We start from the raw sequence: 26,769 nt of genomic DNA on the forward strand, positions 1-26,769 counted from the left end.
TGGGCTGTCTGTCAAGGCCAGGAAGTAGATGTTTGCCACTCGGTAGGCGTTCCTGCATAACTTACGGGTACGATGATGATGTCACCCGCATAGCCTCCGTGGCAATGACTTGACCTTGTTCATGGCAAAGGTTAGATATTTCTCTTACATAACATTATAATGTTCATATATTGACGATAAGACACAAGTACTGAATGTCAGCCTCCAGGGTTTCTTAGAATATGTATGACACTGATTTACTATGAGTGACACTATGGCACATTATTTATTAGCACTCCACTAGTAAAGACTTTTCACCACCATAAGAGTGTAACAAAGGAACCAAATGGACCCAGGTCCGTTTGGTTCCATTGGTACACTCACTGACTCTCAGAGTTACAGACCACCTTCAACGAACCAACGAAGGTCCCTTGACCACTGTACTATACAGTAGTATACTAGGGCTAGCTCCTTATGCGTTTCTGTCTGGTAATATTATTGCTCATTTCTATGTCCGTGACAAAGGGTTAGTTGACAAATAATGTTCACCTCACAACCCAGCATGGAAATGACCTCTGGAAATGACAAATGTGTCCATTCCATTTATTTGTAATTGTATTCTCATAAATAAAATATTTAGAACACCATTACACACGGAATGATTTACAGTGGACCGTTCATCAGTGTTGGTTTTATCGGTGTATAAATACTCTTGTCAGGGGATGTGAGAGTGGCAGATACAGTGCATGTGGCGTGTTGTGGGATGATATGAGTGGCAGATATGTAGCGTGTTGTGGGAAAGGGCGTCACTACATGTGTGAGAAAGTGAGAGAATGACAGACTGGAGAGGGGAGCGGCTGAGGGCATGTGTGGATGTGTGTGTGTGTGTGTGTGTGTGTGTGTGTGTGTGTGTGTGTGTGTGTGAGAGAGTGTGTGTGTGTGTGTGTGTGTGTGGGTGTGTGTAGTGGTGGAAGAAGTACTCAGATATTTGATTTAAGTAAAAGTACTGTAGCAACACCACAATATAAGAGTAGTAAAAGGCCTGTGTATAGTATATATATATATAGTATGGGCATCAAAATATACTAATAAGTACAAAAATGTTAGAAAATAGCAGATCTACACACATCTACTGCATGTTGATAGTCTATTAGGTGCAATATAGGGCTAAAGTGGTTAATGTAAGTTTTATAATATAATAATTAATACCTGCAAAGTAACTAGTAACTGAAGTTTTAAAATGAGTGTAAAAGTACACTAAGTACAATAGTTTCCTCTGAGACATAGTGGAGTAGAAGTAAAAGTATTGAAAATTGGAACTAGCCTACTCTAAGTACAGTACTTGAGTAAATGTACTTATAGTTACCGTAGTTACTTTTACCCCATTGTGTGTGCGTGAGTGTGTGTGTGTGTGTGTGTGTGTGCGTGTGTGTGTGCGTGTGTGTGCGTGCGTGCGTGTGTGTGTGCGTGCATGCGTGTGTGTGTGCGTGCGAGCGTGTGTGTGGTACAAGAGGGTGGAGGACAGTTCATGAGATATAATTAGTCTGTGGTTCAGCTACACGAAAATGACCCAAACATCCCATCCCTGAGAAATGACGGCCATCATCCACTTCCTCTCCTTCCCTCTGTCTTTGCCGCTTCCCGTAAACGTTTCATTGTCTTGTTATGTGCACTCGTGCAGTACTCTATTGTGCTGAATATAAGACTATTTTTCCCAATGGAAATATCCTAGAAAAAACGGGGTTGTATAATAATCGGGGACTAGACCATTTTGACATTCAATGTTCTTTTTCCACAAATGAGTCTTGAAAAATGGGGATCGTCTTATAATCAGAGTCGTCTAATATTCGGCACAATACGGTACTGTAGTCCAGATCTGTGGCTCTGACACCGTAAAAGGTTTCATTGTTTTGTTACGTGCAGTACTGTACGTCCAGATCTGTGGCTCTGACACCAGGCTCTGCTTTCAATATCTCACACCTCTTTATAGTCTCTCTGTGACTCCGACCGTTCTCTTCTGCATCTGCCTGCGCCTCATCGGGTGTTCTACTTTGAGGTGTGTGTGCATGTGCATGTGCATGTGCATGTGTGTGTGCGTGTGAGTGAGTGAGTGAGAGAGAGAGAGAGAGAGAGAGAGAGAGAGAGAGAGAGAGAGTACTTGGGGCCAGATGTCCCCACAAGTCTAGTGAGAAATCTACATTGTGAGGAGGGGACCTTTCCTGGTCCTCATCACTCCTCACAAGAGAAATGCTTGTTTTGTGGTTATAAAAAACATTTGGATTTACAGACTTACAATTAGGGGAAGATTTGGGTTGAGGTTCGGGATAGGATTAGACATCTGAGGTTAGGGGTTGGAGTTATGTTTGATTCATAGTCAGTTGCAATCTGTGTATGTGTGTGCGCCTATGGATGACTTTCCTCCCTCTCTCAAGGCACTCAAACAGTGTTCCTTTGAAATGACGGGGAACTGAAACCAGTGTAACCCCCCCTCCCTCCCCAACTCCAGTCTCCCATTCTTCAGCCCGCGCCTCGCCTCCCTCAGACTCCTCCAGGAGAAATGCCTTGTCCCACACTCAGCCCCATATTCACCCCCACCCTCCACCCTCCCACTTCTACATTCCATACTGACGGAAGTTAACATGGCCTGGCCACCTCCCCTCTCCCCCACAACCCCCGCACCATTAAGATTAACAAACCCCTAGGGGTGGGTACAGGTCATCCAGCGCAAATTATATGTCTCCGCCATGTCCCTTTTGGATGTCACTACATAGTGGGTTCTTTGATCCTCTCAAGTTCCAACGGCTGCGAAATTGACGAGCTGATTCATCATGTGAAAGCAAGCTTCGGCATTGCACAGTATAAGCCTCCTGAACTGTTAAGCAGCAGAGATCTAAAAATAATGGCTGTAAATTACGGGCACGGAACAGGAGTTATGTCTTTAATGTGTCGAGACGTCTGCGATCTTAATTTAAAGTCGTCCCGGTTCACACAAATCAACCCGTTTTCATTGCCTGTGACAGGGAGATTAAAACCTGAGGATTGCGGTGTTAAAGATATGCCACTCTTTGCACTTCCCAACAAAAATCGTCTGATTCTTTCCACTCCATTACCAAAGTCTCCGCTTTTGGCAATCGCTATTCTGAACAAGTTTGGGAATGGTTTATGAATTAGGAAAAGGGGGATTTATTTTCCGCTTCTTACCAGCTGCCCAAGCTGCAGGGATAGGATGTGTCCGCCCCAGTCTCCTCGCTCTGGCTTCACTTCTCTCCTCTCTGTCTTCTACGGCCCGCACCTGGGGGAAACCACAATAAAACAGGGATCAGGACATATTTTCCGATATTGTTTTGGTTGTGAGAGTTCTACACCAGTGGTTCCCAAACCTGTGTGGATCAGGGTGAAGTGAACCCATCTGACGGTTCGGATGGCCCGTTTGCATTTTCAGAGCATGTTTATATCAACGATCAATCAATCGATTGTGTTCTGGCTTGGATCAATGGAACTATTTGTTGTTTCCTGTCAATGTCATGTGATCATTAAAATCATAGTGTTTTGAGTCTTGACCACTTGCAATATCCTTACAGCCAACCTCTGGGCCCCGGGCCACAGGTTTGGAATCACTGACACAGTAAAAGGTTCATTTAACTCTGAGTGTAGAAATGGATGGACCCGTAAGAGTAAACACAATGATGATAACTTTAAAGTCGTAAAAGTAAACCCGCCACTCGAAGCCTCCGCTCCTCCAACACCCATCTTCTCCCCGTCCCCCACACCAACCTCGATCGCACCATGGGCGACCGGGCCTTCTGCCACACAGCCCCATGTCTGTGGAACTCTCTCCCTACGCACCTTTTTTTAACCTTTATTTAACCAGTAAAAACCACATTGAGACTGAAGTCTCTTTTACAAGTGTGAACTGGCCAAGACAAGAGGCAAAATAAGTGACACAGCTCTGCCAGTAACAAAACAATACACAACAAAAAACAGGACAGACATACAATGCTCATAAATACAGTACCCACTATATTATACCTGAGAGCATGAGAGAACATGTTTTACTGATTATGATGTTGCTTACGCTTCTTTTATTGTATTTTTTTTGCCATGCTTTTAGCCTTGTAGCACTTTGAGATTTGTAAGAATGTAAAGCGCTTCATAAATAAAATTCATTATTATCATTATTATTATTAAAGTAAGAAGACGGGCGGGAACTAACAACCGCGTGACTTTCCTGTGGATTTCTGACGTAATGCTGATGACATCAGTCTGGTCCACCGGTGTGGAATAGAGATTACAAATTCAGAAAATGTGAATAATACTATTCACACACTCTAAGTATATGGGGGGAAATATTTACTTCCTTGGCCTACTGGCCGTGTGCACAAGACATTTGGAGGTGATTGATCCAATGGTTTGTGCCACTCACTCACGCACACTTTTCCAGACGGTCTTTCTTGGAAGTATTAACAATTGTCCTGTAAAGCAGTCCATCAATGAATGTCTGTGTTACTCATCAGGTTAAAGCTCACACGGGGGAGGCTTTGTTTGGTGTGTTTGTGTAAAAAGCAAAGCTGGCATTAACGACAGCTCTTCTTTACACCACTATTGCAGGATCGGTGTATACAAGTGGCTTAAGACTCCATTAAAAGGCCTGTAGGCCTGTCATCAGGAGGATAAAAACACCTTGAAGTCTGACTTATGAGAGGTTGCACAAAGCCTACTGTGTACTACCAAAGGCTACTACAACAAATACAGGTTGCAAATCCAGGAAAACATTCCAGAGTGTCTGAATGATGCCATGTTTTTATTTGACTGACTGAGACACGACTAATATAATACCCCCATTATATCAGTGGTTCTCAACCTGTGGGCCCCACATGAGTTTTATTTATTTGTATTTTATTTTAGTTTGTTTGTTTTTTGGGGGGGGATGACAGTGAAGTGACAATTTAAGGAATTTTGTGACCATTACTGCATCAAATGTAATCAAACAACTACCAAATTGTCAAATAATACAAGAAATAAGCAAAGGTTTCGAACTGTTGTTTCGAAGTGTTGACTGTTGAGCTTGTAGATCGGCTATTTTTGCAATACTTATCTGTGGAACCGAAAATGTTATACCTCAACTCCTTCATTCCAAGTGCTTATCAGTGTGTGTGTGTGTGTGTGTGTGTGTGTGTGTGTGTGTGTGTGTGTGTGTGTGTGTGTGTGTGTGTGTGTGTGTGGAGGGAGGGGGGTGTCCCCACTTCAAGTATGATTATTTTGGGAGGGGCACAGCCTGAGAAGGAACTTGAGAACCACTGCATTAGAATAGATGACAATCATAATAACTTCCCTACTCAGAAAAATAATGATAATTTTGCACTTCATTTGACACTTTCTGGGTTGAATCAACACAATCAAAACAATGTGACACAGTAAACCAGCCAAGATGAATCCAGATCCACACACAGAAGCTTTCCTCCATTCCCTCACTCAATACCAGTGCTTTTCTAACGTTTTTGAGGCCAAGCCACACCAAAAGGGCAAGTCAAAATCTCAAGGCACTCCTGTATTCATATCCATGCAGGATAGGAAGTAGGAACTCTTATTACTCTAACAAAATGTACTTGTATACTGTCTGTATATTGCAATAATAATAATGTGTGGTCGTCACTAAATCCTATAAGGCACACCCTGGACTCAGGGGCCAGGGCACACCAATGTGCCTGCCCTTGGCACACCGTTTTGGGAACTACGGCTTTATACCACCCTAAATCGCTCAATCCACCAGAACAACCCACTGTGTGAATAATCAATCCAAGGCTGGAACCTCCCTGCCATGACGACATTGAGCAATGTTTTCTGTTTTGTTGCCTCCGTGACTCACAGTCTCAGCCTCCTAAAAGTGGTGGCATCATGCACAGCACGCCCCTTATGGGAATACCCCTGGTCTGCTCTGCACATTGCACACCTTTAAAGACATGGACCAAATCTAAAGCTGGATTTAAACTTCCTCGTCCGATTTACACTTTGTCGTCGTGTGCAGAAAATGCAAATCTACAAGCTCACAGGCGTGTGAGCCTGTAGATCTGTTACTTTCAGTGAGACATGTTGTATGATGGACCATAGTCTAAAATGTGCACGACTAGAGAGACTATACTGTCTTCCATGCATGAAGCCATGTGCTGGAACCAATCATCATGTCCAGCAGATTAGCTGTGTGATAATAATTATGGTCCCTGACTCTCATACCTTGACTCGGCTTGCAGGGTATGGTACTGTATGATGATGATGGTGTGGCCGACATTTTGTCGGAGGGGTTCTGTAGCCAAATACTCTGACGACAGCATGACCTTTGCATAACGTCGAAACAAGTGTCAATGCGGCCCGGTCCATTGTTTCAGAATGTGGTCATGCCAATGGGATCAAGGGTGGGAGAGAGAGAAACAGACCCTTACACTGGAACGACAGTCAAAATCACAAAGAGCCATTCATTCAGACCCCAGTTCCACAGCTGGTTCTAATATAAAGCTGGGAGGGGCATCGGGGAGAGAGAGAGAACGAGAGAGTCAACTACTGAAGAAAATAAGCCTCAAAACAAACATAATGGTTACTGAGGCCTGGTTGTGCATCCACGCACTGTCAGAAATTGGAAATACAAGCAGGCACAAATGTGTTAAGTGACCAACGTCTAGTTCTCGTGGTCCCGGAGGCTCCCACACGGACTGATCAGCCTCTTCATTACGTAAGATACTGAACAAGGCCTGCATTATGAATGCATCCTCATTACCGGTCCATAGAAAATTGACTATCCATGGCAAGATTGTTCAAGTCGTAGTCTGGATGAACAATAGAGTATATGTAGCTGTACCGACGTGCTTGTGTTGAAGGCAAATGCTTGTGTAACAGACAAATACTTCATGGGAGATAACATAGCATGAACTCTATCTCTCCTACACAGCACAGATGAACACACACAGACAACCATACACACCACCACAACATATCTGAATCCTCCTGGTCACAAGACTCAGGCTCAACAAACACAGCTGTACTGTAGAGCCTGGCATAACTCTTCCTAATTGAACCATCTCCTCCAACTTGGAACTGATGTTGATCAACCTCGGGTTGACCCTAAGTTTAACAATATTTTCCCATCCATACACTGCAAAATCCTTAAGTATCAATTTACATTTGAGAGTGTAAAAGTGCCCAAATGTTACAGTGGCTATGCCAACCCACTAAAATGCACTCAATGTGCCACTTATTGCACATATACAATATTTATCTTCTGTGACACGTGGCTCTCATCAGAAAACAGATAAGGTAAAAGGGAACCGGTCAGTTGTGACAGTCTGAGGTTTGATGGAGGAAGGGTTACAGGAAAGGCAGCTCCATCCATCTACTCCCCGGGGACCCAGAAACAACGTGCTCACTTCCGCCTAGCCTAGGAGAAAGAGTAACAAGGAGAAGGCCAAGACGAAATGAATCGAAGGGGAAGAAAAGGGTAAGCAAAGGAGAATGGTACAGTACGTTATAGTGAGAGTGGGGGGGAAAGAGGGGGAATGTGAGAAAAAGAAAGGGGAGACTGAAAGAGGAGGGGGAGGCGAGAAGAAATGCAGTGGAGAGTTTTAGATGGAAACTTCTCGAATGAGAACACCATGACTGTTCGCAGATCTGGAATCCAGCAGTATGAATAATTTTAAATCCCACCACTGACACCAAGACCTCGTCTGCTCTTGTTAAGGAACATCCCAGCGATTAGACACATGGGTTTGCAATAGCTCCTGACCTACAGCAAAGTAAATAAGGTTTCAAAAGACCATTTCCCATGATTTAAAGTGGCTACGCCTTGAGAGATTAAAATCATTGGTGGATTCCACTAAACTAAAAATAGACCCACAATAGAGAATCACTGAGTGCGACGTATTGTTTGTATATGTAGCTAAATAAAAATTCACTGTTCACTGTTTCTTTATGCAGATAAAAAGAAACAGAGATTTGTGTTAAATGTGGCGTGTAGCTCTAGGTCTGCAGATGTCTTCGTGCCTCCATGCATACTCTGGATCACAGATGGCTTCATTCAGCCAACTGGTCGTCGTCCTGAATGAATAATTAATCAATAAACTAGTACAAACCTCTCTGCTGAACAACTGCTGCACATGCACTGAATGTGGGGGCAGCAATGGCATACAGCATTATCATCAAGAAAGGAGGGTTATTTAATATTTACATGCCACTGAATGTCGGGGCAGCAATGACATACAGTACAGCATTATCATCAAGAAAGGAGGAGGGTTATTTTACATGCCAAGCTGCTGAATGGTGCACATCACTGTAGGACAAGAACAGCAACATGTTGAACCACTTCAAGCCTGGAGTCCCTATTGTATGCCATTTATAGGTGAAAATCTTCAAAATACTTCAAAAACATACTGTACAAATAAATCGCGAAATATTTCAAAATAGTGAGACACTATTTTAGCTGTTTTTTAAAATGATTTTAAGTGGTTATTGAGGCTCTCATCACTCATACAGTATAGTACAGCAAGCTCTGTTGATCGCAGGGATGACGTATCTGTGACTCATTCATTCGGAGGTTGAACTGGTGACAGTGAAGTCATCATAGCACAGACGTGGAGGAGACATGCCCCTACAGGGCTGTGGGTGTGTGTGTGTGTGTGTGTGTGTGTGTGTGTGGGTGTGTGTGTGTGTGTGCCTTGCTTTCACAGATGTCACTGTTTTTCACATTAAAGAGTGGTGGAATGGAGAAACAGACGGCACTAGTGGGGCTGGAGGGAGCGTTCTGGCGTTAAGGCCCAGCAGGGAGGGGTCTGCCTGCTCACATTTCTACTGGAACAGGAGCAGAATAAACACCAAGCCAGTTGCTATTGGTCATTGTGCTGACCTCCGACAGGAAACTGCCTGAGCAAAAGGGTGGGGCCGAGGGACAGGAGAGGAGTGGCGCGCAAACAAAGACGCCGGAGAAGAAAAAACATAAAAAGGAGCTACAGGAGGAGAATTCCCGTACAGCGGCTGTGTGGAGACGGGGATTAGGCAAGAAACGAGCGTCACAGAGTGCTGTAAAGATCTGAGGAAGTGCAGGCCAGGGGTTCTGGGTTCTGGGGTCTGGGGAGGAGGCAGACACAGTCCAGATGGCAGTGTTTGTGTGTCGGAGAGCTGGTCAGAGCAGTGTTGGGGTTCAAAGCTCAGGTCAGCGTGTGTGCTGCTGTGTCACCAGGGGACAGCACAGCAGGGTGGAGGAAGTAATCTCACAGACGGTGCTGATGTAGTAAAGTGGTTTCCTCTCAGGGAACTCATCAATGGCTTCCTGCATGGTTTAACCCATTTAGGACCCGAGGGCGATTCTACAAAAGTCTTCTAAATCCTAACAGTTTTCTACAAAAAGAAAAAAAACTACGTTGCTATATCAGTGGTGCCCAAACATTTTTATGTCAAGGACTCCCGTAATCATATTTATTTGGCTGCGGACACCCCCCTATCTCAAAATATTTAGTTACAGCCTTCCAGGGAAACTAAAGGACAAAACATTTACTTAAAAAATATACTGTATATTCGCGATATGAGCTTGTATATCTGCTGTTTTTGAATAGCAGATATATAAATATATATATAGTATAAAAGTATATAAATAATAAAATAAAGTATAAAATAATGGTTAAAGTGGTTACACAGGTGTTTTCCCATGCAGGTTTAATGGGTTAATCTGAAGGCCTCTGTGAACACAGACTACAAAAGCAGTAGGCCTACATTCTACTGGCTGGGTGTGCACTGCAGTGCTGAATGGAACTGTCCATCTTCTTTTTTTCAGGTGATTAGCGGATTAAAGGAGATTAAACCAGATTAGTCAAGCAGATAATGATTTCTTTGCTCAAAGTACTTTAAATTCCTGATCAGACCATATGCCCGCTGCAAACATGACATGGTTTGGTTTCCCCGCTCAATTTAAATAAGTAAGGGTATTAACCCTTAAATCCTGACCAAAATCTCCTGGTGGGCGCTGCAGCCTACAACTGACTGTTTAACTTCACTTAGTAAACTGTTCTTCTAAACCTTCTGGTGTAAACAGACGATTCATTAGTATGTAGATCTATATTTTGTCATAAGTAAAACCATAGCTTTAGACTGACAACCTGACAAGGTGTTAAATCATAAGTAAAACCATAGCTATAGACTGACAACCTGACAAGGTGTTACTTCATAAGTAAAACCATAGCTATAGACTGACAACCTGACAAGGTGTTAAATCATAAGTAAACCCATAGCTATAGACTGACAATCTGACAAGGTGTCACTTCATAAGTAAAACCATAGCTATAGACTGACAACCTGACAAGGTGTCACTTCATAAGTAAAACCATAGCTATAGACTGACAACCTGACAAGGTGTCACTTCATAAGTAAAACCATAGCTATAGACTGACAACCTGACAAGGTGTCACTTCATAAGTAAAACCATAGCTATAGACTGACAACCTGACAAGGTGTTACATCATAAGTAAAACCATAGCTATAGACTGACAACCTGACAAGGTGTTACTTCATAAGTAAAACCATACTGTATAGCTATAGACTGACAACCTGACAAGGTGTTACATCATAAGTAAAACCATAGCTATAGACTGACAACCTGACAAGGTGTTACATCATAAGTAAAACCATAGCTATAGACTGACAACCTGACAAGGTGTTAAATCATAAGTAAAACCATAGCTATAGACTGACAACCTGACAAGGTGTCACTTCATAAGTAAAACCATAGCTATAGACTGACAACCTGACAAGGTGTCACTTCATAAGTAAAACCATAGCTATAGACTGACAACCTGACAAGGTGTTAAATCATAAGTAAAACCATAGCTATAGACTCATGACAACCTGACAAGGTGTCACTTCATAAGTAAAACCATAGCTATAGACTGACAACCTGACAAGGTGTTACATCATAAGTAAAACCATAGCTATAGACTGACAACCTGACAAGGTGTTACTTCATAAGTAAAACCATAGCTATAGACTGACAACCTGACAAGGTGTTACTTCATAAGTAAAACCATACTGTAGCTATAGACTGACAACCTGACAAGGTGTTAAATCATAAGTAAAACCATAGCTATAGACTGACAACCTGACAAGGTGTTACTTCCAAGCATATAGTCAACAATATCCTTATGATCTTTTTTACTTTTTGTGATTGATTTAATGTTTTTTTACTATGTAACACTCTGAGATTCCGTGTGAATGAAACATGCAATACAAATAAAATACATTATTATTATTATTATTATTATATTGTTTTTGTTTGTGCGTGTCTAATTGGAAGGGTAGGCGGTGTAAGGCTGGCCTTATCCATCGCAACACTCATCCTGGAACAACGTTGGAACAAGAATCCAGAGATTTAAGAGAAACAAATCATTATGAAATAGCAATTAAACCGACAACTTCACTGTCTGGGCCTCTGGGGGTAGTGTTATGGTAATAGAGAGATAGCAGGCTATAATAACAAATATTAAAGGTCTCTCCAAATGTTGTTCTAAGCCGTTAAGCTAAACAAAAATACCAGATCTACAAGCTCACAACGCCTGGTGATGCAATGTATTGCCAATGTCTTCATGCAACAAAGTAGCCTATCAATCAGGCTTAAATTAGCAGTATAGTGCAGGATAGCCAAGTGGTTCTCAAAGTGTGGTCCAGGGACCCCCAAGTCCTTGAGCAAAATGTGAGCAACAAAATCAGTTTAACCATTTTAACCCTATTGGATTTTTGAAATTAGCTGATCTACAAGCTCACAAAACACAATGCATACATTGATCATTATAGTGTAGATGTTTTTGTTTTGTTTTTGTTTTTCTGAAGATATCTTTGGGGCTTTTTGCCTTTATTGATAGATAAACAGTAGGTTGACAGGAAACAGGGAGAAAAATGGATTACCAGCCTAGGTGCCCAGAGTCCAGAGCGCTAGCCGGGCCCAGGCCTATCTATGCCTAGGTGCCCAGAGTCCAGAGCGCTAGCCGGGTCCAGGCCTATCTATGCCTAGGTGCCCAGAGTCCAGAGCGCTAGCCGGGTCCAGGCCTATCTATGCCTAGGTGCCCAGAGTCCAGAGCGCTAGCCGGGTCCAGGCCTATCTATGCCTAGGTGCCCAGAGTCCAGAGCGCTAGCCGGGCCCAGGCCTATCTATGCCTAGGTGCCCAGAGTCCAGAGCGCTAGCCGGGTCCAGGCCTATCTATGCCTAGGTGCCCAGAGTCCAGAGCGCTATAGCCGGGCCCTGGCCTACTGTATCTATTTATTTATTTTGTAATCTTGAAAAAGTTAGAAAAATGTGGAATATTTGTGAATCTTTTCAACAACACAAATCGTGTTATGCTGAAAAGGTCTGACTGAGAACCATTGGGAATGGGATATATAGCCTAAGACAGGCCAAAATATATATAATTTATCACCTGAATTAAGGTGACTTGATTGATTGACATAAAAAGAGCCTGTCAGTTCAAACCCACAATGCAATACATTTTCTCATGTGAGTGTTGCACACAAATGTTAGTTGAAGTGTCTTACAGTATGCAACTACTGTATTTCCAGCAAAGGAATAATAATTATTTTGGTCAGATGATCTTGTTGAGCTGGTCATTTTGAAAAGAGCTCTCAAGGGCGAGGTTAGCTCTCAAGTCAAAAAAGGGTGGGCACCCCTGGCCTAAAATGTCACAACAAATTTGCTATCAAGGGACAAGTGTGCCATGCTGAAAGAGTCCTCCTATCCCTAATGACCCTTGACACATATGGAGCAGCGGGTTCAGCGACATAATTTCATTAGTTTCGCTGAACCATCTAAATTGCCCGGCGTGTGGCCCACCGTGCAAATGGAGTTTATAACCTTTACATTCCTAGCTGTTGAATTCCTCCGCAGAGCCCCTCATCGGTCCAGAACGCTGTAACCGAGTCCACCGTGAGACAAGGCAGACACATTCCATCCCTCCAGTCAGTGTGGCTGCAGAAAACTTAATGAAGGTAAACTCCAACTGAGCACAAATCTAAAGATGGAGACTATTACCACCAGCCCCGGGCAGCAATATGACAATGGGACAGACATCATGCGAAGCCATAGAGGCTGTACTGCTAATGGTGCTGTTAATTTAGGTCAAATAAACTACTAGGCGAGCCAAGTATTATTGTATTGTAGTATAGATCAGATTAGACAAACAGCTGCGCCTCAAACCCATGCAGTGTCAAGTTAATTCTGTCTGTCTCCAAAATGTAACTTTGAGAACAACTTTTCTCAATTGCGCAACATCCCCACAAAGGGCTGTCATCGTGGGCTAAATCATCGATTCGTGGTGACCATCTTAACAACTAAGCACGTTTGAGGGCAAAAAGCGGCAGAGAAAAACTGATGCACATCTGGAAGTAATGAAAACTCTCACAATGCATGATCACACCCGCTCCCCAGAGTCTAAAGCAGCTATGGATGGATGGGGGAGTCTTTACATTAACGTATCACACATTGGACAAATGATGTTGGGCATAAATAAAACAATAGGCTACATAACGTATAGGATATAGTAGGCTACACAAATCATGACAAATGCATCATTGTCTAATAAACATGAAACTTTTAATAATAATAATAATAATAATAATAATAATAATATTTTCCACCAGCTACGCTCGTTCAATGGAGGAAAACGTGTACAGTACTGCACATTAGAATGATGGTGAATCTGATATTGCTATAGCAGCACGCACCACACAGCATGCATTGTGTGCGCTCCTCGGCGCACGAGATTATCAATGATGCACACTGACTGGACTGACGCGCACAGCCACAGACAGATAGCTAGGGGACAGTCTAAAATATTACACAAATATTCGTTTAAATGACCAACCCGTAAGCATGTCACCAGAGCGTTCTGGAATGCTCTCACCACGTTGAAAAATATGATTCAAAGCGGGGTGTTTTTTAAGGATAAACCCAAAACAGACCGTTACCCCGGAGAGAGAGAGAGGGAGGAAAGGGCTGTACCACGCTTCACAAAAGAAAAAGTCCGTCCAATCCAAGACCGCATAACAATCTGTTTAATTAAATACATGTTAACACATCTAAAAGCCTCGTAAACAACCAACATTGCTATATGAGTAGCTATAATGCATGTTGTCCTTACCTGTCCTCTGCATGGAAATCCTTTCAGACAGACGCTTTGGCCCAGGGGCTCTCTCTCTCTCTCTCTGACAGGGAGACAAAAACACTGCAGCCAAGATGCTCACAAAGACCTCCCTCCATCTGCTCTTAAAGGCACAGTCCACCGCTACGTAGAAAACACAGTGAAAATCAGGCGAGGTTATGTAGTGGACACACTGTAGTCGAACCCAAGCCTCGTTTATACCCGGTTCCTTTCGACAAGCCAAGCGACACCGTGCGATGATGAAGTTATATCCAAATACTGAAATACATCTATTCTAACCCCTATGGTCCAAACGTATTGCATCATAGTCTTGGATCAAGAGTAATACTATTGATTGTTTATTTGTTTGATTGATTTAAATATTTATTAACAGTTTGCAGAATTACAGACAGGCCTAGCCCTAGAGTCTAGGGCAACTTTTGGGAAATCGAATCCCTTGGAATCCACATGAAAGAAATGCATTCTGAGAAGGAAGACAGTGTATCCCAAGCCGTGGATATGCACGGATATCCTAAGCTGTGCATATCCATGTGCATGCCTATTCCCACTAGGCTGAGGAAGAAATGCCACTTGACAGTGTTGTATCTGATGGAACCACATTTCATTAATTTAGCCTAGATAATTGATTTAAACTAAAAGTGTAACCCAACTGTGCTAATATTATTAGTTTTGCAAATATAAAATTGATAAAATACTATAGACTATACTATAGTCTAGGGCCTATGACTATATAGTCTATAGTATTTTATCGATTTTATATTTGCAAATCATATGATTTGCACATTTCAATAATCTTAATCATCTAAATTGGGATGTGATATGCATAATGCATGAGGATATATTTTTTCTCTAGTCGTGAACTGGCTATTAATGTTTCCGTTTGCCTAAGTCCTCTTCAAACTGGTAGGTTTGTGGTCTGTGCCTCTGTGGTCAGTCTGGTTAACTCATTTTTGGGTCTTGATTCGCATTAGACTATAAAATCCTAATAACCCATTTGGTAGGCATAAGCTTCAATTAGTTTTATTTGCGTGTAATAGTTTTATTATATCTAATCATGTGACATCGTAAAACATGTCACATTTTCAAAATGGCTGAGAATATGGGGAAAAAACCCTCAATTCCATTCATTATTTTCAGGAGACATTTACGGATATGATTTCATAACATGATGTCATATGGCCATATTACAATTAACTGGATGGACACTGCATTGAGGAACTGCATACGCAGATAGATTCTGAGACATGGGGTTTGCATTGATTTAGTGTTAACTTGCATAGAAACATATGCCCTATCCATATGCTCAGGAAGAAAAAAACAGCTAAACGGCAAAAAATATTTAGGCCTATTCCTATAGTATACTATACCCAGTTACGGTAGGGCAATATGAATAATATGACTTAATTTGCGATCTTTAGATCTGGATGGAGGTTAAGCTGTAAATAAGCTACATGTGAATGAAGATCAATGTTGTCATAGCCTGAGCTAATGCTAGACATTTCTGGCCTAGGTGGGAGGGCCACGGCTCAGAAAAACGCGCACCCTGATTGGTTCACCGATCTGTCCGTCAGCCCCGGTCTCCCCCCCCCCCCCCCCCCCCGTTGGTTTTTTATCTTAGACGGTGTGGTGGGTTATTCAGCCATTCTCCTCATTTTCCTCGCATAGCCTCGTTTGAAGTTCCACTGGTAATGATTTCCTCACGGTGTTATTTTGAGATGTGCACACCGCTCAGAGCCCTGACGTCACGTAATTTGGAGCGACACCTACGCGGAAGGGTTCACTCCCACTTTTAGACCAGTGCAGCCCATGCGTAAATCCAGGCTTTCATTTTTCGCGCAGACGAAATGAAAGCCTGGGTATCGAGGCTAATGTTGTCATAACTGACACATTTAGAAGGATGTTGTGTAATTCATCAGTAGTAGGCTGCTGTTTCATTCAAATCTATACATAAACACAAATAACAGTGGCCCCAAATGAGAAAGAAGAAAACTTTAATAGAAGCAGTAAAAAAGTTTGACATGAATAAATAACAAGTACGCAGCTCTGATTGGTAAAAAAACAAAAGAACATTTTGACCAACTTACAAAAGCAGAGATCATAATAGTAGTACAGTGGCAGGTGCTGGAGTTTGGATACAATAGTGCAATACAATAGCTACAGTAGTTCCAATACAGTAGTTTAGAAATCAGCTACATGGATTATAATTATTCTGTAGCCAGTGGAAGATAAGATATAGGACACATGCTTTGACACCTGTTCAACTATAACCACAACAGGACATTCTTAACAGGAACATTAAGGTATTCCATTAAGGTACTCCATTTATAAATCAGACTACCGTTACACTGAAGGTCCTAGTTAAAAACATTCTTGGACTGCATGACAGCTTGTCAGGGGCAGTGCTTCCAAGGCGAACATCTCTATTGTGACGGTTTTGGTCAGTGCATTCTAGTAGAATTTCACAGTGTTTTAAAAACAAAACATAAATCCAATTTAAAAACATTGTCTTGCCCATTTCTTCCCATGCTAATAAACCTTTACGTCTTTAACTCCTACAGTATTGCCTCTGCAGAATTTGGACTGAGGCTCTCAAGTGTGGAAAGTATGATCCTTATCTCTGCTCTATAATGAATTCGTATAATGAGAGATGGGCGGATGAATGTGAGAACTTGATGACGGAGGAATGTCAGTTATTTGGTATGTTGATACCAGAGAAGCTCCCTGGGAAGATTTAGTTTGTTTTGTATGTCAGTTTACTACTGCTTGGTCCCGTAACACAATGAAGTAAAACAAGAATAACTGAACTGAACTTTCAGAAAGGACACAAGACTCTATGAGTGCCGGGACCTCACTCATTTCACAGTGCTGGTAACAGCCCTTTCAACAGCAAACATGACATATACACAGGCAAATACACCGCGATCCTCTGCAGTCGAGCAGACACACTGCTCACACTGCTCACAAGGCATCCAAAACAAACGCGCAATTACAGAAGTTGCTCAGAGAGTGCCTGGATGCCGGGCAGGCGGGCGTTCTATAAAAATCTAAAATCACCACGTCATTCCATGCCATGGGTGCTTCGTGGCCGGACTACCCTTGAAGGCAGGAACTCAGATTCCCAGGAGACAGAACCGTACACCAAATGACTATGTTTACAGTGCAGATAAACGTCCAGTATAAACAGATGAGGGTTTTTCTTTTTCCTATAGGAGTGAGATACAAATGAGGGAGTGGTGAAGGGGGGAGAACTAATGAGTGGCGATCTGGGTGGTAGCCGGCAGGTGCGGTTGGGGGGAGGATGCAGTCTTTGCCCTTGTGCTCATGACAGTTGGTGTGGGCTGGGGCGCTAAAAGGATATAATGAGACAAATTTTCTTAAGCTTGTACTGTAGTTTCTTCTTTTTGCCGGGCCTCTGCACTTCAGCAGTCCACTTTGCGAAGACTAGAGCGGCTGTAGGAATTCCTATGAGAAGACAGCAAGGCAAAGTTGAATCTTGACATGTTCAGTTCGGTTGCTCCATTTTGCATTGTTGTGTGACATTTTGGTCACTTCAAAAAAATGTTTTAGACGTGGTTCAAATGACAAAGAAGACTCACTCATAACTACTGAACAAGTGATAAAATGAGCAATATATAAGTGTGAATGGTGCCTCATCAGGCCAGCTGGAGGTGATGCACCTGCACGATTCTTGCTCAAATGTGAATCTTGATTTTCCTCCACAATAATTGATTCTCACACGATATTTATTGTCTTTAGTCTGTAGTCACTGAACTACATTCAAAATGCGGCACCTGGAGCCAACTACTGTGGCTTTAAACAGACGTTAAGTGCTTGACTTAAACCTCTCCTAAAGTCTCTCTCTTGTAGCAAAACACATAAGAGTAACTAAAATGAATTAACTAGTGCTGCACGATTCTTGCTCAAATTTAGAAATGAGATCGAATCTGGATCGCAATCTTTTTGAGTGGTGCAACCACTGTGTGGGTGGGTGGCTGGGTGTGTCTGAGCACGAAAACAGCATGGTTGTTTTTCACCACCTGTGCGGAACCTAACACACACACAAACACACACATTTTAACTGTATGGTGATTTTGGGTGTGCCAGTACAGTACAGTAAGAGTACAGTACAGTTGAGGGTACAGTAGAGGGACCCCATACGGTAACTCTGTAATTTCTCAACCGTTTCGGACGCGGTGCGGCTCGCTGGAATCGGGCCAACACCCTGGGTGCATTCCTGTCTGGAACTTCCGCCCCACCCCCGGGGACCCCCACGCGGAGTTACACCACTCACTTCACACGGGTGTGATTTTTTGATTAAATGTGCAGCACCACTATTGAATTAATTAAACATTATTCCAGTTGATAGCTGGTCATCAGCTGTGTCTGTCATCAAGCTGCAGAATGAAAGGAATTAGTTGAACCCAGCGTTGCTATCATAATGTTGTTCTGGCTCATGCAGTTTGTCTATGTTCTGCTTTGTATTATAAACCTGACAGTTCTCCAACCATTAGTTACATGCTGCTGCCAAAAGCAGTGAAAAACACAAATGATATACTGTTAGTTTCTATATAGCAAATCAGGTTCCAACAATTGCACCAGGCACCTCCTATATAATTAATGTTCAACATGTGTTAGGCCATTTAGCATCCATTTAATCTATCATGTAGCAGGCCATTATTGTGGGTCCTGTTACTACAAGTCACGTATGAAACACGAGTCTGGAACCTTGGGGTACAATATGGTTAGGTGTCATGTTGCTATTGTTGTGCTTCACATTTTGTAAAGCAGCGTTCCTCTGTGGAGGAGTGTGAGGTCATTTTGTGTACCGGTCTGCGTGGGCGGCGTCTCGAGTTACCGTTGTATTTGTGCAGCGGGAGCCGGCAGGGACCTGTACAGCTGGGGAATCTTGCGGTTGATGAGGGGACCCAGGGCTTCTTTCAGCTTATTGTAGTTCCTCTCCATTTCCCTGTGGTAGTCCTTCTGATCTGGACCAATCAGGGTTTTGTTCTTCCTCAGGGCGTCCTCACACCTGCATGACAAGAGCAGAGTGAGACACAGGGAGTCAAGGCTTTTGTTTTGATTGGTTCTTCTGTGGTGTCTGGGGCTTCAGCCGTGTGTCATCACCTCTTCGTGAAGTCCTTAAAGCAGAGGCGCAGCTTGTTGTGATGGCGGAACAGCTTGGGGTCATCAGGAATGTCGGAGAGGAAGACCTGCGCCACCTCCAGGGGGCCCTGTGAGGGAGAGGAGTGGGTTACATATCTGCAGAGGAATGTCTGCTAGTTCCTTACATCTCACTAACAAATATAAACCCTTTCATGGTGTTATTACTGTACATGCTGTAAAATGACCAGTTGCTCCAGCTCTCTAAATAGAAATACAAGCACCTGGTTGACTGTCGTGCCCACAGAACCCTGCAGCACCATCTGCAGCATCTTGGAGTCGGAAGGCTCCTGGGTGGTGGCAAAGGCCAACTCCTGAGTCTTCTTCTGCATATCCTCAATGGCCACTTCCATGGGAACCAGAATGATCTGGACAATCAAATCAACAAACGAGTCACTTAAAAGTCTGGTTTTGTGCTTATATGTGATTTATTTATAAAGATCTGCATTTACATTTGGCCAAATGAGCATAAAACCGTCACTAGGCCATGCACACAAGCATCGAGCATGTACCATGCAGTGTTTGCCACTGAACACTGCCGTGTCGTTTGTGAAGCTAAATTCATAAACTGCACACACATAGTAACTTAAAGTTTGGACAGGGAGGCCACGCTATTATTAGACATCTTGTTTGTCAAAGGAAGCGGCTGTACAATAACCAAACCAATAAACAAACCATGAAATTAATTCAAACCAGGTTATTCTATTTATGTTCCACACACTCATCCATACCTCCTCTTTGTGAATGACGTTGACGCGTGTCTTGATGTAGGGGAATGCGTGCGAGGTGGTCAGTATGGTCTTGCGTTTGTACTGCTCGTAAAGGTCGCCGTGGGCTCGGCCGTCCAACGTGAAGGGGGTGCAGTACATGAAGGTACGCAGGTTGTAGTTCTTGTCAAAGTAGGTGATTCTCTCCTTGAGCTCATAGGTGTCAAAGAAAGGCTCCACGTAGGTGATCTGGAGGTAGGCCTGAAAGGAAGACAAACACAGTCAGTGCAAACACCCGTTATGACAAATGGGTATTAGATTAACTTTGTCTCTCTGGCTCTCTGTACCTTATTGGGATCCATTTTGTTCTTATCCACATGGTTGGAGTCCTTTATAATTTCCACCACATCCTCCCCAAACCGCTCTGAATAAAACTCCTGTATTAAAACCCCACCACACCCCAAACAAACAAGAACAGGAAATCAGTCATCTTTACAAATATTTAGCTCAGCGCCACAAAGAAATCATTCAGACTTGTTGTAGCTGCAGATAACGTGCCTCCAGCCTGTGGGAGATCTCCGCCAGCTTGGTGATTGACGGTTCCTTGTAGACAAACTCCTGCTCATCCAGGTCTCCAAAGCGACAGCCATAGAAGCCCACCCGGAAGTAAGTCCCAAACATTCTCTACACACTGAAGACGAGATGAAAGAGAAGAGCGGATTGAAGGGTGTTGCGGAAAAACAAACAACCAACAAAAAATGCTGATGACCAAAGATTAGACAAGAATAACAATCCATTTCAGAACGAGCATACACAGAGTGGCTTAGGAAAGAACGATAGATTCGTGACTATGAATTACCTAAAGTGAGCTAGAAATTAAAGAACCTCCCCCCACCCCTTCCCCCGGAGTCCATCAATATTCCCTGTCAGTCTCCAGTGTGACGGATAAACCCCAAATGAAAACATTCCTTCTCTAGAAAACAACATTGCATGTTTACCAACAGAAATATGACAATCCTGGGGGACAGTGTGAAAACATACTGTTAAGACAGAAATTGAGTGCTTTCTGCCTTTAGTTGACATGTTGCAACATTTAAAACCAGCTGAAACCACAAAGATCAACGAGCAGGCTCAGGAAAATTGAATCCAGTTGCTCTCGTAACATGGGCTTCACCCAACTATGTGAAAGTGTGAGGGCCAGCCATTTGTCTGAATAAGTGCAGGGAGATGTTTTATTGCAATTTCACTCACCAATAAAAGGTTATTCAAACGGGCCAGGACCAGGGAAGAAGCCACAGGGAAGAAAGGGAAAACATCAGGTTTAATCCAAATTAAGTAGCTGTAACTGTATCTGATAGCTGATAAATATAAACATGTTTAAGTAAAGATAAATGTCTTACCTCCCATCCTGAGCTCTAGAAGAGTTGAGGAAAAACATCAAATAATATGTGTGAGATGAACATCAAGTGAGAGATTATTTTCGAATCTATTTCTACAAAGAAAACCCAGTCCAGCGCTCCTGAGAGCAGGATGGAAGCGTGAACTCACCTGGTTGTAGACTTTGTTGAAGGCCTCTTGCAGCTTGCCGTGGACAGTGGAAAGCTTCTTGAAGTCTCGGTTGGCCTCGTGGATGGGCAGCAGGATCTTGTACACTTCATTTATGGCCTCATACATGGCAGCCTGAAACACATGTTGGCACATAATCTATGTGCTTTTGGGCTGACAGCGGCCGAAAGATAGGGAGGCAACCCCAGAAGCTGGTTCCATCCACAGATGGCGGGGTTGATAGTATTATGCACTGGTGAAAGGTGGAATGTACATGTATGTATGTATGTATGTACTGTGTATGTGTGCAACGAATAACGGAATTAAACAAATACATTCATTATAAAATCAATTTAATAATCGCTTTATGTGTATGAATTAGGGCTTAAGTGACTTAGCAATTGAAAAAACCTAAACAAAACCAAAACACAATGACAGAATTAGGAAGATAATGTGCGTTTACGTGTGTGTGTGTGTGTGTGTGTGTGTGTGTGTGTGTGTGTGTGTGTGTGTGCACTGCACATTGGTAAATGTCATGTTTGGCCGCTGTTCATGTCTAGCCTACTGTCTATAAAGTGCTGTCTATAAAGTGCAAATGAATAAATGCATTATCTGGTGGGTGAAATGGACAATAAAGGGACTGACACAACCATGAGCAGTGTTATCCGTACCATGTTGAAAGAAGAAGCCGCTTGCTCCAGGAGACCCACCAGACCAGACTCACTGAAGTACTTCCCCGCACAGATCCCCTCCTCCTCTGGAGACAGGATGTCATCAGACACCGCAGACTCCTCCAGCACGTTGGAGGAAACATTCTGCAGGAGAAATGTCAAAACAAAAGTGTTACGTATGGCTGAGTGGACGCCCTGCATGATGTGCACAGTTTCTTTATTTTCATTATGCCAATAAACTCCTCCCTACACACATTTCGGCTGTTGTCTCCTACTGGCTCACCTACCAGTGAGGAGCCCCCACCGGGAGGACGTAGAGCCTCAGTCCTAATCCTCCCTTCCCCTGAACACGGATCAAATTGTGTTGGTGTTGTAGACGCTCAACAAAGTCGCATGCACCACGGTGGACACTTTACCACTGTGCCACCCGAACAACTTGTGCTCTCTAAACTACCTACTGTACCTTCTCTAGGAATGGTGAACCTGAAATCAACTAACCACTTAAACCACATTATACTGTGTTGCCCGCGGTCCCACAAAGCTCTAGCTCCTCCTTTTTTCCTTCTAAACAAAACCTCTTTCTCTGAAAATAGCAATCTCCAAGCTTCTAGATCTGCTATTTACACTGAATGTTTGCCTGTTTTGCCAAACGTTCGTCTATTATGACATGCTCCAAATAGAGACGCTAGGGTTCATGTGGTTAGGAATCAGACTAAACGTGCGCGCGCGCACACACACACACACACACACACACACACACACACACACACACACACACAACCCCTTTTTGGGTATTGTATTTTTCTTTCCTTTTCCATCATTGTTTATCCCTCAGGCTTGCTTTTTTTGTATGTCAGGTTTTGTTATCATAGTTTTGGGTGGGAGCTTACTGGTAGTCCAGTTATCAAGCTTTGTTTGGGTTTAGTGTGGTTTATCTTTGGTTTCGGTAGTTTATGTGGACAAGAGCTGGGTTCACACGGCCCATTGCATGGCTGGCTCAGTAGCTTACCCATCATCTGTTCTGTGTGGCTGGGATCTCCAAACCATTTCATTTGTTTTCTTTTGTACTTTTGAGTATGGCTTTACTTATTTTCATCTCCCCAAGTTCTTGCCATATGTTTCTAGTCATTTACAGAGGCCCTCAACACAGGTGTGACTCATTTAGATTTTAGTCATTTACAGAGGCCCTCAACATAGGTGTGACTCATTCGTGAGTTTAATCCAATATCAAACCAACACTAACCTGAAAGGTGACACAACCGATGGGCAGGTAGCGACAGTCCTCCAGCATGTTGAGGTACTCTGCCACTAGGGCAGCACTGTGGACCAGGCAGTGGGCCGCTTCGGCGTGGTTCCCCCTCTCCGAGTGCTTCCCTGCCATATTCTGTAGCCACGTGAGACGGAGGTCTGGAGAGTTCTGGTAGCCCTTAGCAATCCTAAAGAGAGAGACAGAGAGGGAAAGATCAAACTACAACGAGATGAGACTCGCCAAGCAAGGCTGGACTTATATAATGAACAGATTGCAAGAACGTACAGAATGTTGCTGTACATGCAAGTACCTGTACATCAGGTCAATGAGCATCTCTGGGTCTTGCTGATGTTCTTTCATCTTGACAGTGTCGGTTAGAATCATGTGCAGGTTGAAAACCAGATCTTGGACCTATGAGTTAAGACAGCAACTCAGCACGACCTGCTTCAACATCACCACTGCAGACAGACTACTTTTCTACATTCTACCTTTTCATTCTACCACGGATGCTGTAAAGACTAGAGTGATGGCTGTGATTGTAGCCTATACCTGTTTCCTAACACTTAAGGTCCTTAAACACCGGGAGAGTGACGAGTAAATTCATACATATTGATGCTGTTATTCAGAGCGAAAAATATATCTTGTTTCAAAAATACATTATGTCGCTTTATTGCTGCGTAATATTTGTGTTCCGTGTGGATGTAGTACACAATCAGCAGTTTAACTTACACACCGTAATGTGAATTAATCAAAATAAACGCTCGCAGTGTGTAATGACCTTCATTCTTCTATCGCATGGTAGTAATAATAAAAGGTCCATGGAGCTTTCTCCGTCCTTTCACTTTGTAAGTTGCATATTAAGATGAGATCATCTGCTAAATGCCTATAGGAAATCTTTTGACACTTCACGTGTTCACGTGTACCTGCTCAGGGAAGGGCGTGTCCCTCAGTTCATGGTCCTCTTCGGCGTACGTCAGAATGGTTTTCAGAGAGTGCCGGAGGTGGTCCTCGTTGAAGTTCTGAGACGTTCCCACCAGGGAGGACAGAGACATGGTCACCTGCATCTTCACCCTAGCAAAGTTCTGGGCCCCAAAGACCAAGGTGTTGCACAACATCATCATTGTGAACACAAATGTACTCCAGGTCTGATGATGTATTCCCACACGCGTGTAGTCCGTGGATAAATTACTGTCTTGTCTTCCATGGTTATGAAAATGTATCAAAAATGCAAAGCTAAAGACTTAGATCTTTGGGTTAGTCACTGCACTAGTGCACTTCAACCTCTTGTAAAGATGAGTGTGATCCTCTCACTATAGAACTATAGTATGAGGAGGGGGTTTTCACTGGAGCACACTGATGGACTTATATTACGGGGTGACAGGTTGGCATTGACATAATGTTTAATTTATGCTCTAGGAAATCTGCGACACGTCGTGAGATTGCAGATTGTACAGTATAAAGAAGTATAAATTGGGTCTTAAAGATCACCACAGAGTTAAAGTTGGCTGGTTTGATTCCAGCTGGACACTGGTGACGGGAGACTGTACAGTACAGGGTGCCCACTTTCCCAGAGTGCCCTTGAGCATTGCCCTGCAGCTGAACCAGTGCTCTGACATCTCAGATCTTCTGTACGAAAATGCATGTGTTCGCTCACAATGAAGAGACATTCTTATATTAATGGTAAATGGTGCATTTATATAGTGCTTTTATCCAAAGCGCTTTACATAGATTGTGCATTACATGTACCCATTCACACACACACACACACACACACACACCGATGGCAGAGGAAACCATGCAGGGCAGTGAGGCAAAAATCAGGAGCAATTAGGGGTTCAGCGTCTTGCTCAAGGATATTTCGACACCAACTCTGGGGGAGCCCAGGATCGAACTGGGAAACTCAAGGTTCCCATCTGTTCTACCAGCTACTGTACACCCAGGCCACTGTACCCCCACTTATCAAACTCTATTTTCCATCAGTCTGCTCCAGTGCTTCCCTTTTCTAACTAAACACACTCACGTTCTCCTTTCCAACAAAACTGAACACACTTACGTTTCCGATCTCAAAGTTCTGCCTCATGAGCAGATAGAGTGAGGCGGAGGCGTGGCTTCGGACGGGGGCCACGCTGCTGCCACAGTGACGCAGCAGACGCAGACACAGGTCAGCACACAGCTCAGTGTCCTCTTCAAACAGCATCTCTGGAAACTACAGACACAGACACAGGTCAGCACACAGCTCAGTGTCCTCTTCAAACAGCATCTCTGGAAACTACAGACACAGACACAGGTCAGCACACAGCTCAGTGTCCTCTTCAAACAGCATCTCTGGAAACTACACAGACACAGGTCAGCACACAGCTCAGTGTCCTCTTCAAACAGAATCTCTGGAAACTACGCATGCACGCACAACAACACTGTTACTTTTCAGGATTCAAATTCAAAAACAGTAAAAACACTTTTGACGTTTTAGTGTATGATCAATTAGGCCCCAATTGATCATACTACAGTATCATACTAAAGCAGGGATTCCCAAACTGTGGTGCGTGCACCCTCTGTGGTGCGATCGCCTTCTGCAAGTATATGCAGAATATATTGTATGGCTGCCATATTCAGGTTCATGCATATATGTGGATATAGGAAATATGTCTCTATATACAGTATCTTATGCGACATATATTTCAAATAATATGTCACATATGTTGCAAATTGGAAGGTAACAGGGGGTGCACGGCCAAAACAAGTTTGTTAATCGCTCCACTAAAGCATCAACGGTATTTTATTAGGGCATCCATTAACGGAGGGGAAAAGAAAGTTAAAATATGGTTCTGCTTGATATACACAACGATATAATTGCTTTTATATTCTGTAATGTCAAAATGGGCCATTGTTCCGTCACCTTGTAGACCAGAGCCCTCTGTGTGGTGAAACAGTGCTGCAGGAAGAGGGCGCTCTGGTTCCCTGCCATGCTGTGGAGGAGGACCCTCAGCACACCGCCCAGGACGCTCTCCTTCAGCTCCGACGCTACCACCGTCTGAACACAACACCACGCCGTTTAGATTGTCTGAAAGCAGCACTATGTAGTTCGGGGGTCATCAGTTCAGCGGCCACTTTGGACACATGACATGGCAGCCAACGTCAAAAATAGCCAATTTGCTCAGACACTATGACGTAAAATTATTCATTCATTGTCAATGGGAATTTAATGTTTGTGTAAGACGAAAATCTACACTAATAGCTGAATATAGGAGGGGCTAGCCGCCTTTAAAAAAAAAGGTTCCATA

The 26,769-nt window shown here is 43.2% G+C and overlaps 2 protein-coding genes across 5 annotated transcripts in view; both read right to left on the reverse strand.

Annotated features, from left to right (window-relative positions):
• Positions 1–14,271, reverse strand: part of kank2 (KN motif and ankyrin repeat domains 2) — a 31,928-nt gene extending 17,657 nt beyond the window's left edge. For all 3 annotated transcript variants that reach the window (XM_080775362.1, XM_080775363.1, XM_080775361.1), the window contains exons 1-2: positions 14,136–14,271; positions 3,181–3,271 (exon numbers count right to left, since the gene is read on the reverse strand). The gene's annotated coding sequence lies outside the window, so the exon portion shown is untranslated. The remainder of the gene's footprint in view (positions 1–3,180; positions 3,272–14,135) is intronic.
• A 1,859-nt stretch (positions 14,272–16,130) lies between these two features.
• dock6 (dedicator of cytokinesis 6) overlaps positions 16,131–26,769 on the reverse strand; it is a 54,069-nt gene continuing 43,430 nt past the window's right edge. For both annotated transcript variants that reach the window (XM_080776777.1, XM_080776776.1), the window contains exons 35-49: positions 26,385–26,519; positions 25,542–25,694; positions 24,412–24,570; positions 23,799–23,899; positions 23,483–23,675; positions 22,240–22,383; positions 21,572–21,703; positions 21,424–21,438; positions 20,582–20,707; positions 20,371–20,460; positions 20,048–20,284; positions 19,541–19,684; positions 19,281–19,387; positions 19,012–19,185; positions 16,131–17,618 (exon numbers count right to left, since the gene is read on the reverse strand). In XM_080776777.1, coding sequence (XP_080632903.1) covers positions 17,576–17,618; positions 19,012–19,185; positions 19,281–19,387; positions 19,541–19,684; positions 20,048–20,284; positions 20,371–20,460; positions 20,582–20,707; positions 21,424–21,438; positions 21,572–21,703; positions 22,240–22,383; positions 23,483–23,675; positions 23,799–23,899; positions 24,412–24,570; positions 25,542–25,694; positions 26,385–26,519 — 1,953 coding nt within the window. In that variant the 3' untranslated portion in view covers positions 16,131–17,575. The remainder of the gene's footprint in view (positions 17,619–19,011; positions 19,186–19,280; positions 19,388–19,540; positions 19,685–20,047; positions 20,285–20,370; positions 20,461–20,581; positions 20,708–21,423; positions 21,439–21,571; positions 21,704–22,239; positions 22,384–23,482; positions 23,676–23,798; positions 23,900–24,411; positions 24,571–25,541; positions 25,695–26,384; positions 26,520–26,769) is intronic.

The sequence above is a fragment of the Protomyctophum bolini genome (assembly GCF_963924005.1).
Source record: "Protomyctophum bolini genome assembly, chromosome: 11".
NCBI classification, from domain to species: Eukaryota; Metazoa; Chordata; class Actinopteri; order Myctophiformes; family Myctophidae; genus Protomyctophum; species Protomyctophum bolini.